General features: G+C 42.9%; 2 protein-coding genes across 2 annotated transcripts in view; one reads left to right on the forward strand and one right to left on the reverse strand.

Annotated features, from left to right (window-relative positions):
* Positions 1 to 503: 503 nt before the first annotated feature.
* Positions 504 to 1625, reverse strand: LIPT1 (lipoyltransferase 1). Its single transcript, XM_009951696.2, has one exon. The coding sequence runs from the start codon at positions 1623 to 1625 to the stop codon at positions 504 to 506; it is 1122 nt and encodes a 373-aa protein (XP_009949998.2).
* A 464-nt stretch (positions 1626 to 2089) lies between these two features.
* TSGA10 (testis specific 10) overlaps positions 2090 to 14219 on the forward strand; it is a 48087-nt gene continuing 35957 nt past the window's right edge. The window contains 5 exon segments of the mRNA XM_086481904.1: positions 2090 to 2320; positions 11558 to 11767; positions 11864 to 11936; positions 12487 to 12548; positions 13965 to 14087. Coding sequence (XP_086338030.1) covers positions 2090 to 2320; positions 11558 to 11767; positions 11864 to 11936; positions 12487 to 12548; positions 13965 to 14087 — 699 coding nt within the window.

The following is a 14219-nucleotide window of genomic DNA, read 5'->3' on the forward strand; positions in this document are numbered from 1 at the left end:
AGCCTTCTGCTATATCTGCCACTCCTCCCACCTTCGTATTGTCAGCAAATTTCTCTTTCTCCACACAGCTCTGCGGCTGAGATGTGGCCTTTGAGCTACTGCCTGCAAGGGGCGGGATGCAGGATGGGGGATCCAGTGCAGCAGCACAGTGGCAGTTTTCTATCTACCTCACCCCATCTGTGTAAGCCATTTGTACCCCGTCTGCTACAGAGCCAGTTTGGGATGCCGCCACCATTTTCCCTGGTTTAAAGCAGCCATCGTCTGTCAGCATGGAGGGCTGCAGCCTATTGCAGTGGTTTACATCCTACAGTTTGGGAACCTCAGGTGCAGGCAGTGTGAAATCTAATTGCTAGGAGGTGACATTAAGCAAAAGCACAAGATTAAACAGTTTGAATGACTAATAAGAGAAAAATTCAGCTTGTAGAAATTAACGTTTTAATTTTGTTTTCAATAAATTAAATAAAAAAGCAGCAGAAGTTCAACTCACATTTTCAAAATGCAAGTCACATTAACATTATCATATTCTCACATAGCAGATTCCACCTGCTCTGCAACTCATCATCTTGTGGACACACTCTTAGTAATGCTGTTGCTAGTGTAGTGGTTTCATTTGGGCAAAATTTACTGCCAGTGAGGCTCTTCACCAGTTCGCTGCACAGCGCTGGTGGCAGCCAGTGCTCCGGCAGATCAATGCTACAGACTTCAATCCTTCCATGCTTTACATCCATATCTACTTTAACATCAAGAACAGAATCTTTATAGGCCATGTTAAAACAAGTGCTAACAGTGAACTTCGGTGTCTTTCCATACACCCATTCCCAGGTTTGTAGTTCTTTAGTTTTATTATTAATTCCAGGAAGCGCAGTCTCATCAGCTGGATTTATTAAGGTGATATGATGATCTATCTGGTGTTGCGCCGCATATTCTTCAGCAATGGCATCCAGGAGCATCTCACAAGTTAGACTAGGATCCTCCTCAAGGAGATTTTTCACTGAGGCAGGCACACTAGGAGTGGCATTGCTTCTTAGCCCTTTATAAGGACTCTTTAACACAGAAGATAAAACAAACTTATCCGCATTACAGAGTAAGGTACAGTGGTGATAAGCAGTTGTCCTTCCCAGTTTTGCAGCAGTACCTGAGATTTTGTATTGCCCGTCTAGCAAGATGTCATATCTGTCAGTGACATGTACATCTAACCGGGGGCGCAAGGCTTTCAGTGCCTTCACAACTAGTTTCAGGTTTTCCATTCGTTCATACTTTTTTCTGGTCGTAAAGAAAGTCAAATTGATATTGCCTAAATCATGGTAAACTGTCCCTCCTCCACTTCTTCTCCTGGCTAGTTTTATATTTTTTTGCCTCAACAGCCTGAGGTTGCATTCCTGCCAGGGATTCTGATGTCTCCCTATTACCACCGCAGGGGAATTTCTCCATAGGAAAAGGACTCGCTGGTTCTCTAAATTCATGTGGTCATGGATCCAGTCTTCCACAGCTAGATTTTGGTAAATGTCGTTAGAAATCGACTGGATAATGAGGCCCCCGCTAGTTGTGCTTCTGAAGCCAGCTTTCTGAGTCCTGAGGATGCAGGACAGCTGAAGGCACGTCTTTAATGATGACTGGAGCACCATGTTTTTAATAACAGGACAGTCGATGGAAGGAATGCTTGATCTGGTAAAGCTGAATGCAGCAAGTGCACAACCTGCTGCTGTGACAGAAATGAAATGCTAGTGGCAGTCATCCTCTTCCCAAAGTAGCAATGCTGCTGAGCTGACGTGGGTTACAAAGCATGCTTCTCCTCTTGAAGCTAATGATGCGGTTCAAACCCTGACCTGTGCTAAACAAAAACTCTGGGGTTGTCAGAGCAGCTTTTCCTCAGTCCTTGGTGCCTAAAAGACCAAAGGAAGAAAGGGCATTGTGTCTTTTCCCCTCATTCAATACAGTCTTGTAAATACAATTTTACTTTTGTATTTTGCTAAACTTTTAGCAGTCCGGTTTCATCAACTTTCATTGATCTGGTAAGAAAAAACAAGCACAACAAGTTCATGGGCTTGTTGGGTCAGCAACGAGCCAGCCAGGTGCAGGGCGTGCTGCCATGGAGCCCAACCGAGCGGCGAGGCGAGCCCCGCGCAGTTACCGGAGCCGGTACCCTGTGCTGCCGTCCCGGGCGCCATTTCGTTCCTGGCGCAGTCGTTCCCTCAGCCACGGCGGCTCCCCTCGGCGGCCCCCCCTCACCGCACGGCAGCCCGACCGGCAGCAGGCCCCGGCGCCCCGCGGGGCTGCACTGCGGCGATGGGCGACGCACCCCCTGCCCGCCACCACCCGCGTATGTCCCCGTCGCCCCCCTCTCCCCCGCCGCGCCCGCCAACCGCCGTCCCTACGCGCGCGGGGCGCCCGTCGCTACTCACGGCGGGGAGGGGCGAGGCGGCGCTCACGCGCGCGCACGCCCGTTAGCGCCGTCGCCGGCCTCTCGGCGCGCACCGGAATGGCTTCCGGTTCCCGAGGTTAGAGGTGCGGGGGCGGGATCCCGAAGGGAAGGGGAAGAAAGGGAAGAAGGAAAGGGAAAGGGAAAGGGAAAGGGAAAGGGAAAGGGAAAGGGAAAGGGAAAGGGAAAGGGAAAGGGAAAGGGAAAGGGAAAGGGAAAGGGAAAGGGAAAGGGAAAGGGAAAGGGAAAGGGAAAGGGAAAGGGAAAGGGAAAGGGATCCAGCGCTGCGCTGGTGGCGAGGGCTGTAAGCGGCCCTTTGCTGTTGGTGTGAGAGCTGAGGGGAACGGGTGGCCCTGTTGCAGAAATCACCAGATTTAGGATGTTGGGGGGGTGGGGTGAGGGCTCTGTGTGTGTGTGTGTCTGTCTGTGTGTCTGTCTGTGTGTTGAGACTGATAATCACGAGGTGGTTACACTTTAAAAACCACAGAAACTTGATACCTGCTATGCAGCAGTGATGCTGCTTGGAAATCCCCTTACTCTTCCCATCTTAATTTGAATATCAAGAATTCTAATAGTAGGTAGTAGTAGGAGAGACTCATGATTATTTTGGGAAGATAAGTCTCAAAATAGAATAAATGATCAAATGTAAAATAAAATTTGTATTGCCAATGCTGCTAGGATACCCCTGTAAAGTCCCAGACCTAAGGTGTTTGTTAACCAATAATCTATTAATGGTTAGAAACAAGGATAATGTGGTGGTGTCCAAAATGTCTGCTAGATAGGATTTATTATGGTACTCATTGTGTGTAATCTTTGAATCGTGACCAGAGCAGGTACGAGCCAAGAGCCTACGAGCCAAGGACATGTTCCTTGGCCAAACATGGTCAATTCGAGGAGTAGTCGAGACCTCCGACTCATGGACCACTTACCCAAATTATACCACCTACTCAAAAGGAAACAATAGAAGACTACAACAGAGGCTGCGTGCTAATTTACATCAGAAGCGAGAAAAGAAGAACCAATCATCGAGAGAATGATAATGAATATGCATTTTATAGACTGAATATGTATGAATTTAACATAGAAATAACTGTTGATTGCAACGTGCAGGCGGATATCTTTGGGAAGGATCCCACGTCCCCAGTGCGCATCGTTAATAAAGGACATCTCTACTTATCTAACTTTGTGTAGATAGGTTTTTCTTACCGCTGCAGATTTGCAACAGCCCTGCGGTGAGCCATGCGTGCGGTACCGCTTTTCACACCGCAGCTGGAACGTGGTACAGGTGGGGGAAGTGGGGAAGGGGCGAGAATGGTCAGCTGCTGTGCAACTGCAGCTGAGTAAGTTAAGGTGCTTCAGCCTGGTAAAAAATGACAACAAACCTTCTGTGGTAAAAGATTGTAAAAGGTCGGTGGTATTAAAGAAAGTAGGTCGGCGTTGTTCGTTACTGCCTCTGCCAACGTGGTAACAGCATCGGATCATGCCAACAAGAGGCAGATGCACAACAGATAAAACAGATGATTCTTTGTGCAAGATGCAGCTGTGCGGTTCCTTGCCACGGGGTGTTCTGGATGCTGGATGCTTCCTTGAGCTCAAAAGGAGACCGAGCAAGTTAGCACAAATGCACAGAGGCTTGAGAAATGCACAGAAACGCTCCATGGTATTCATGAAGATACAGAAACTAAATGTTGACAGCGTAATTCATTAACAAGCTGGATGTGATTGAAGACTAGATCACTAGAGAAGTATTGCACGCAGCAGACTGTCTTTGCATTAATTTATGTCATTCTTAAAGTCTCCTGGACCTTAGCCGTAACTTTTCTTCAAAAGCTGTCACAGAATCATAGAATCTTTAAGGCAGGAAAAGACCTCTAAGATCACCAAGTCCAACCATCATCCCAACACCACCAGGCCCACTAAACCATGTCTAGAAGCACTACATCAACACGATTTTTGAACACCTCCAGGCATGGTGACTCCACCACTTCCCTGGGCAGCCTGTTCCAATGTTTGACCACTCTGAAGCTTGCTCTGGGACAATGTTCGATGCTGGTAGTTGAAGTTTTTACCCACAGTAGTTCCATATGAGCAAATATGTGCCGTGTATCTCTTGCTGGTGTATGTGTATCCGTGAAGGATATGTCACATGCTTTTATCTTCCATTCTGCCTTAATACTGCAGTCCCAAGGCATGAAGGAATTGTAGAGAAAAAGGTTGGTACAGCGGGTTGTGAGAATTCACATAGGCTGTTCCTCTTGAACAGTTACTGGTAAGTAATCTTTCTTCTTGCTAGTTCCAGGAATAGGTGGCTTAGGAAGAAACGCTGAGATGATATCCTTATTCAGATGAAACAGCGAAATTACTTGAGGAAGCAGTTTGGCTTTGGGTGTCACAGAATCACGGAATGTTAGGGGTTGGAAGGGACCTCGAAAGATCATCTCGTCCAACCCCCCTGCCAGAGCAGGACCACGTAGAGTAGGTCACACAGGAACGCGTCCAGGTGGGTTTTGAATGTCTCCAGAGGAGACTCCACAACCTCCCTGGGCAGCCCGTTCCAGTGCTCTGTCACCCTCACAGTGAAGAAGTTTTTCCTTATGTTAATGTGGAACCTCCTATGCTCCAGCTTGCACCCATTGCCCCATGTCCTGTCATTGGCCATCACCGAGAAGAGCCCAGCTCCGTCCTCCTGACACTTGCCCTTTACGTATTTATAAACATTAATGATGTAATTGGATGTTCAAGTATTTGCTTTACCAATACAGAAAACTGTTTGTGATGTGGCATGAGATGTCTTTACCTTCTCACTGAAGAAACAGTACTGGAACAGCTGTATTCCCTGAAAGGTGAAGGAGAAAAGGTGGATAAGGGTGAAAGACTTCTGAGATTAAAGATGTAAACTTGGGGTTGCTTCCTGCTGAAGAACTGGATCGTTAAGAGCATGACAGTTCCTTACCAAACTCTTAACAGAAATGTGTGGGTGTGGTAGGGTGAGCAAAAAGAAAGAAAGAAACCATTGCCACGTGCGTACTGGTGGCGATCAGTGCGAGAAACAGACTCTAAGAGAGGCCTGATGTGGTGTGTGCCCCAGCACTTGGTGTGTTGTCACATTAAAAAAAATTGGGAATTATTTTAAGAAGTTTAACATGGGCATAGTGTGTTGCTAAATTGGCTTGGTCATAACTGTTCACTGAGGTGAACCATTCTGTAATGCATAGGGTAAAAAGCACGTGGACTTTGATTGTCCATGAAAATGTGCCAATTTAGTGTTCTGAATGCTGGGAAGTCAACTTTTGAGGCAGTTGGCAAAATGCAAAAGTGAACCTGGGTGCTTTTGCGCTGGTCAGAGGAAGTGAAATGCATCTTGTGGGGCTTCTGACGTTAAGAAACAAAACATGGGACCATTTGTTTCTACCTTGGAATATGATTCTTGGAAATTCGTCACTTTGCCACGCGGGGTCACTAAAAACATGCTGTGAGCTGTTACACTCGGTGTTTTTCTAGTTGAAAACTGGGGGCGGAACCAAGGCAACTCCTGTTCACTTAATTAGAACCAGAATTTGCTAAAAAATGTGCAGTTCACAGAATAGTGGGTGGACAGGTAAAAATGTCATAGCTCTGTTTCTGAGATGCTGAAGGATAAAATACACATGCAGCAATAAATACCTTTCCTGAAAAGTGGCTGTTGTTGAAGACAAAGCCAGCAAGATAATTAGAACTATTCTGGCAATAAGCAAAAAGTATGAATTTATAAATGCCATGATTTATTTCTCTCTTCACTCAATCTAGTGAGGACTGCATTATGTAGGAAATGGCGAGTTTTGGAGGATGAGGTTAACGTAAGAGAGGTAGTGCAAAGCTATACTAATGCCATCTTCCATGTGGACCTAAATAATAACCTTTCTGGATTTGACTTTCAAAATTTCCAACGTCTCAGCTACTATCATATAAATCACAGATCTGCAAAATACAGAGATTATTATTTTTGATTTTGAAAACAATCCTGTGTATGATTTTCATTCTTACTTTGATCAAAAAAGCTTTGTTTGGTACTCGAAAAGCAAAACAACTGCTCTGCACGGCATGAACCAGCATTTACACATACGAGAGAACTCACCATATGTCACTTAGAGAAAATAGGTAATTTCACTCCTAAAATGAATTTTCAGGAAGAATAATTTTGGTAAAGTTATGAAAACCTGAAATGCTCTTTTTGCATCTCTTTTGGAGGTAAACATGATAACGCAGAGTCTTCTGTGATCATTTCCACCATACCAAAATCAGAACGTAAGACCTCTAAGAAATCCAGGATGGGAAGAGGAAAAGAAAAAGACTGGTTTCTCTTGCTCTTTTTTCTGGGAGTTAAAATCTTCCACTTTCTTCTCTGTGTTTGGGTGGGGATCGTATTTCAGAGGTGTTATTCACTCCTAATCTCCAAAAAGGTGAGCTCTATCCATGAGTGCTTAATAGTGGCATCTTGCCAAAACCCCTGTTATTGACCCAGCACTGTCTCCAAAACTTAAAATCTGTGCTAATGCCTGCCAGAGAAGGGAGTACACTTTTTCTGGTCTCTCAGCTTGGCTTTGGGACTGCCTAAACCAGCCTCGTTCTTTCAAAGGCTGTTTATATCCACACCTGCCATGAGCAGGCAACGGGAGTCACAGGGTTCACGTGGCCTCAGGTTCTGCTGCCTTTCCCTGTCTCTGAGGCTTTCAGATTAATTGGGGGTGAGGCCTTTGTTGCACGTGTGCAGGTGGGCCCAGGGAGGTTTGAATTAAAGGTACTCAAGGGTGCTTTAAAACCAAAGAATTCCACTCGAACTAATAATTTATTCTTGAATATGTCAGAGTATGCCAATCTGTGATATTCACCCACCTCCCTGTTCCCATCCCCAACATAACTATGAAGAATTGAACTATTGTTTGAGGCAGTCATCTTTTTGTCTGTTGAGGTCTGGAGAGAACATTATGTTACTTGAGGAGAGGCTTGGCTTATCTCCCCCCCCCCCCCCCCCCAATAAAAAGCCATTCAAAAAGATATAGTAGCAACCGATCAGTCAATATTCACTTGTACTTAAACCCAAAAAGAAATAAGATGACCTTTTCTTGACTTCAGTAATGTTTATTGAGGAGCTATGCTACAAATCATAAACTTGATACCTGAAAGTTTAATTTTCATGGATACAGAGTTACTCAAAAAACTCCTGAGATGAAACCAAATAGATGATTAAAATTTCTATGAAGGCACTGCTCATAAATATTTATATCAGAAGTAATGGGAACAGGGTTTTACTGACAACTTCGTACAAGACTTCACAGTGCTTTTTTTTTTTTTATATATATATATATATATTTTAGGATTAATTCCAACCTCTCTCGTGGTTTTGCCTCCATCGTTTCAGCCGTGAGGAGGAACCGGTACTACGACCGCCTCGGGCAGCACGGTGAGTTGGGAACGAGAGCGCGGAGGCCGCCCGCTCGCTGCCCAGCGCCGCCGGGGTGAGCTGCTTCTTCCCGCCGCCCCCGGCCCCGCCCGGCGTGCTGAGGGGGCGCCGGCAGGGCGCGGCAGCCCGCCGGGCGTTGCCAGGCGCCCGGGGAACGCGGAGGGAGGCAGCCGTTGGGCCGTAACGTGTGTGTGACCGGAGCGGCCGGCTGGGCCGGGACGGAGAGCCGGCGCGGCGGAGCGTGAGCGCGCGGGGCGGGCAGCGGCAGCGGCGGGTGCCCTCACCTGGCCCCGGCTCTTCCCGGGGAGAGCGGAGAGGGTTGTCCCAAGGTAGAGACCGGCGGGACTCGCCTCGGCGCCCCGCCCGGGTGGGCTCTGCGAGGGGCGGGAGGGCGGTGGCGCGGGGAGTGCCGGCGTCTGGGGTACGGTTGCTGTGTACGCTGTGGAGAACAAGGGGCGGCTTAAATGGTTAATCACTGACGTAGTTGGAACTCAGTGAGGTCTTCCTCAGTCCAAAAAGTTTGCCGACTCTGAATCCGTGCTCCAAGGCCTGCTGCAGGTGTCTGTGGCGCTGCGTGGAGTGGTCCTAACGTGAAGTTTCATCCCAGTTGCAAGGGGGTTGCGTTATCACAGCTCAGAGGGTGGTGGTGAAATGTGCCAACGGCAGTGTTAGATCTTACTGCTTTATGGCAAGCATAAGTAGTAGTTACTTTAGGATATCTAAAGATGATCATGTTTTTCGAAAGGTGCTCTTTCACAAGTTGAGTAAAAGCAGTATTGTGAGTGAGCAAATAGTATGTATTCTGTCTTCCTGTATTCTATATTTAAGTCCTCAATGCTCAGCGAGGTACTGAAGGCACTGAGAGCTTGCAAATTACTCTGATCTGTTCTCTTCCCTTTCTGGAAAGCCTAGGGCAACACATGTAACTGGAGAAAGTTGTCAGTGCCTCTTTTGGAGAGAACAGAATAGTAGGATGGGATTCACCTCATCTAATTTGACATGTCAACGGTGATGATGACTGTAATAGAGCCTGTCTGTATTGTCAGAGGTACTCCTAGGGCATCATTAATTTTAGGATGAATGCCTAAAATCGATCACAGGAAACACTTTGTGGAAATGCCTCCCTGTAGATACCCAAAATTAAGTCAGCTTAGTCCTAAACGAAACTGTCACTTATACTGGTGCTTAAAAACACATTGAGGCCAGGCTGAATTGGTGGCAGAGACTTGATTCAGACAAAGCTGAATGTTGTAGCAAATACCTCGTCGAACCAGCTGCTCTAAATTTCCTTGAAACTCGTGAAACTGAGCATGGAGAGAAACTGTTGTGGTCATGCTGGTGGTGATAACTTCCTGCTGGTGGGTAACTGAATGTTCACGTTCTGTTGTTAAACCTGCGGGATACTTCCCATATTATAACAAGAGCAGACTGTCAGGCACTGAATAGCCCTGTGAGGCACTGGTGTGCTTGCCACTCGCCCTGTCTCACTATGGCTCGTTCGTCTGTCACTGGGGGACTCATTCCAGCGACTCTGCTTTGTCATAGTTATTCTGAGAAAGCTGGCAGAGAGCACTCCATCTCTCTCTTCCATCTTGTATTTCAAAGTGTTTGTGGATGTGTAAGGGAACACAGGTGGCAGTACTGTGAGCTGATGGTAGCTAGCTCCATATCCTTACGGTCAGCTGAACTGAACAGAATTTGAACACTGACATCTTTTTCTGGCCACGCTCTATATTTGAGAGGATGCTGATAGAGATAATTCATGATTTATGTTCATGTTTCTAATCATCAGGTATTTCCTCTGTTTTGATATAGCTGAGGTAGAAAAAGATGCTTTTCTGCATCCTTTTGTGCCTAGGAAATTAAATGGCAACGTTCTCCTCCCTAGTTTATATTGCTGCAACAAGCTGTCATGAGCTAGAGCAGAATGCAGTGACATGACAGGAGTGAAGGTTGTTTGTACTTTGTGATTTTTTTTATGGCTATGAGCATTTTTGATAGTCTGCTTTTGAGTTTTGAGTCTGTAAAGCCTTAAGTGATCAGTAATTTTGTCTGCTCGCAGACCCCTTGCATTTTTTAGCATTGTGAGCACAATTGTAATTAGTTAAGGTGTTTAAATTATAATTCTTATCTGTATAAAACAGAGTAAATTGCTAAAATGGTATTTTCCATGAAGAACTCTTACTTTTGTATTCTATAGATGGTATTTCTGAGTGCTTGCCATAAATATCTTGGTTATCCAAGAGAAGATAAGGGGGGGAATCATAGAATCATTTAGGTTGGAAAAGACCCTTAAGATGTGGTACAGGTTGGCTGTATGAAGCAACAAAACCACTTCTGGTGTAGTCAGTTACTTGAGGCTTGAGGGTGTAGACATGACTTGGACTTCAGTTTTGCCATTTTAAGTGCTGTTTGTACATTCAGATGAAGAGTAGGATTTAACCTCCCTGCCCTTCATTAGCACTCCTCTTCCCACTGTGTAAACAGGCATCGTTGTGAATGTCCTCCTGTAATAGCAGAGCTATTACAAATTTTGTAACTTAATAAAAGTGCAGGAATCCCAAACCACAGATGTACAGATGCTGTCTCTACTGCCCTTCGTGGATGCTTTCTGTGGCGTGGTGGAGTTTTTTGGGTTTTGGGTTTTTTTAAACTACTTTCCCACTCAACCAAACCATAATGAACATGTTTTCACATTTAAAACTGTGCTGGATCAGGCTTGATGGAAACATAAAAATAAAATTCAATTAAAATAAATCCATAATATATGTTTGTATACCCGTTTAACAGAAGAAGTGGCAAAATTAACTAATGTAACAGGACAGAGCCCACTCAGAAAGCTTTTGTCACAAAAAGGTCTTCCTAAATAAATGTAGGTCTTCCTAGATAAGTCAAAATGGGGTTTTGTGCACTGATGGTAGTACCTGAAGAAAACTCTTTGACTATTAGAATCAAGTGAACCTCTCGGAATTAATTTTTCAGCGATACTGATTTCTCACACATTACAGGATCAGCCTGTGCAAGCAGTGGAATTTCTGCATCACACTGTATCCGTTGTCTTGATTAAGATGGGATTTTAGAAATGTGGGGACTCAGAAAAGTGAAAAGCTGTATGAGGCAGTAATGTTCCTTTAGACGGAGATGTTACACTAAGCTGATAGTGCCAAAATAGTTAGCAACTTCTGGTTTCTTACGAAAAGGCCATATAATATTTTTCTAAAAGGACAACATTGTTTCAAGGAAATTACTGATCATATATTGATTAACTGATGAATTCACATTAGTAATGCTACACTTCTGCTGGCCTTTGTGAAGTATGTGTGAAGGACCTGGGCCCAACTCAAAGAAGATACTTGAAGGGCATTCCTAAGATCTAACAGAACCATAGTGAGTAATTGTTGGAAACTTGAGACGAGGCCTAGAGAGACATTTTCTCGCACAGTACTACAGGAGAATAACTGTAGTGGCAGCCCAGCTTAAGACAGTTTTTAGCATAAACATTAAGGATCAAATTCTCCGTGGTCCAGAACCCTTCAAAATTAATGTGTTCAAAATGGTGCTAGTAGTGTGCATATTATTAATTTTTGAACAATGTATACTTTTTTTTTTGTTAAGCATAAATTACTTCTTCTTATTAAATACTCCCTGCAAGTCCTTAAAGATGAAGTAAAATACTTTCTTCCTCCTTGTCCTCATAGACTGAAGATCTGAAGAGGATAAACCATGAACTAAGGCGACAAGTCATACAACTTCTTGATAAGAAGCACGAGGTGGAAAGGCAAGTGGGTAGATTCACCTGTAAAAATTATCATCTGTGTAAACAACTTGCTGTAATTGGCAAACTATCTGAGCAGGCAGAAAAAGAATTGCTATTGAATACTGCTGATAAAGAGCTTGAGGAAGCAAAGGTATCTACTTATTAGAATTAATATTGTGCATTGATATTTTAAAGTTGTTTGCTAATATTATGAGGAACTGCTTTGGGTGTTTTTTTGACCTTTTAGGCTGAATTTCTAGCTTTCATTTCAGCTTTGAAGTATATTTGCTGGGATGAAGGAGTAGGTTCTGGCCACTGTGGTATTTTTCAAGTGTAGAATGGTTAAAGGATTAAAATCATCCTTGCAGTTGGAAGGAATGTAATTTCAGGGAAAACTACTTTTGATTTCACAGGATAATGGCAAATTGCATTCTATGCACATGCAATTATGTGATTTAGTAGCAGTGGTCAGATGGGAGAAAGCACACTCTTTGTTTGCAATTGGTGTAACTACACACTTATTTCTTTAGCCTATAGGTATAGTCAAATTGTCCCTGTTTTCAAATTTTCTTAGTAAGACAGTTCTGGGAAAAGGTATCCCATGCTTCCTTTTTCATTCACTCATCTGAGAGTAACTTAACTGCTACTGTTTCTCCTAATCCTGGACTGCATCTGAAGATAAAACTTTTAACTGATTCGCTTCTAGATTAAGTTTACTGTTACTAAATAGTATGGTTTTCGCCTAGTCAAACTAGAAAACATGTACAAAATGCCCCTTTGGGCTACAACAGTTGAGCTAAAATGCTGGATTTGCGCTAATGATTATAAAAAATTAATGCATCTCTTGCTTTCAATTTTTTTTTTTGGTAGATTCAAATTTGACGCTGGCAGAACAAGATAAAGAAGAACACACGGTGAAAACACTAAAATCTGTGAGTTAAACATGCATCCTTTACATATATGTAGTTATGAAATCAGGTCACTTCCAGATGAAATTAATACTTGTACAAGTGAGTTTCACTTGCTTTTTTTTCACTGATAACAGACAGACAAGTTATAGAATGGATAAATATACTTGTAGTTCTTTGTCTCTAGATGGATGGGAATCTGCTTGTTTTGCAGCTAGCCTGTAATGATTTTGCTTTTGAGAATCTTTTTTTTTTTTTTTTTTACGAAATTGCATATAACCGTTTTGAATACCTTGTGAATTGCTTGCAAAACAGAAAGAAGTAACATTTTTTCTTTAAAATTTTTATCTTAATATTCTGTCTTCCTTAAGGCATAATGATACTGTTGGAATATTATAAAACACATACAATGTTGTAATTGTAGAAATATTTGCCAGTGTTAACTTAAATTAACATTTGAATTTATTGAGTGGACTCATTCACTTGCTTCCAGTACAAATTGATAGGGATTTTTTTTGTGTGTTCAAAACAATAATTCCTTAATGTAATTTAAAGATTTGTCTCAAATTTCAGGGGGGTGGAAGGGATTGGTTGCTTTGGTTTGGTTTTTTTTCCTGTGTAAAATATTTGAGCTTATGCCACAATCCTGCAAAGAGTCCCCTCTGGAAAAAAACAGTCTGTCCCTGTAGAGCTTACTGCTCAATTACCCTGAAAGATTTTGATCCTTCAGCCAGGAAGTTTGGGATTTGAGAGCTAGATTCACTGAGAGAGTTAGGTGATTAATTTATAACTTTTCAGGGATTTAAAGACCTACCTACTTCTGCATGTGTCTTAACAAAAATAATGAATTTGTAGAGTTTAGTATTCCTTAGGTACTTAAATTTTCATGTGTCCAGGTACTTCCAACAGATAAATTGTAACGGAGAGGGATTTGGTGTGCAATTTTGAACTGGAATTGCAGTTCATCTTCAGAATCTGTTTTAGGCCCCTACATCACTTCCTGGATTTCAGCTACCCTTATTTGCACATAACTCTATTTCCATTTCAAAAATTCACCTTTCGTGGATCTTAAGCAAGCATAGTGGCCTAATTTCTTTCATATTTAAAAATTCATTAGCTGTTCCAATACAAATCTACTTAATTGTCCTCCTTAGTTTTGAACAGATATATTCCAAGTTAATTAACATTTAGCTTTTATGACCTTTTCTGTCCTGTTAGATCCATTTTAGAAGGACATTCAGACGTATTCTGCAGTATAACAAAAATGAGAAAATACAAACATTCAGAAGTTACTTTAAAGTATTAAATGGATGTTTATTTTAATGAGATATTGGCTTCATCTTCATTTTTAAGAGTATGTTTGTCTATTTTACATTGAAGTATCATTCTTTACAAAAGTTCTGTTTCAGTGAATGAATTCTCTCAGTTTTGCACATACAGGTTATTTTACAAACAGAAGCTGAAATAGAGCAAGGGAATTCACCTTCAAGGCTCGATACCTTGATTAAAACACTGGAAGAGGACAGAGACTATTATAAAAGTGAGACTGAGAATTTGCTGAAGGTACTTAGAAACGGATTTTCAAGTCCTAAGCGAACCTCTACTTGTGGCACCATGTCAAAAAATTTTTCATCCACCCAGGTGAGCTTGGAAAACACTTTGGAAGAGGAGGAATGCATTTTTTTAAAAATTGGC

The sequence above is a fragment of the Leptosomus discolor genome, chromosome 1 (genome assembly GCF_034619465.1).
Source record: "Leptosomus discolor isolate bLepDis1 chromosome 1, bLepDis1.hap2, whole genome shotgun sequence".
NCBI classification, from domain to species: domain Eukaryota; kingdom Metazoa; phylum Chordata; class Aves; order Leptosomiformes; family Leptosomidae; genus Leptosomus; species Leptosomus discolor.

Bases quoted from the DNA above. Each gene is read 5' to 3' on its own strand.
- LIPT1 (XM_009951696.2), bottom strand. From the start codon at position 1,625: ATGGTGCTCCAGTCATCATTAAAGACGTGCCTTCAGCTGTCCTGCATC.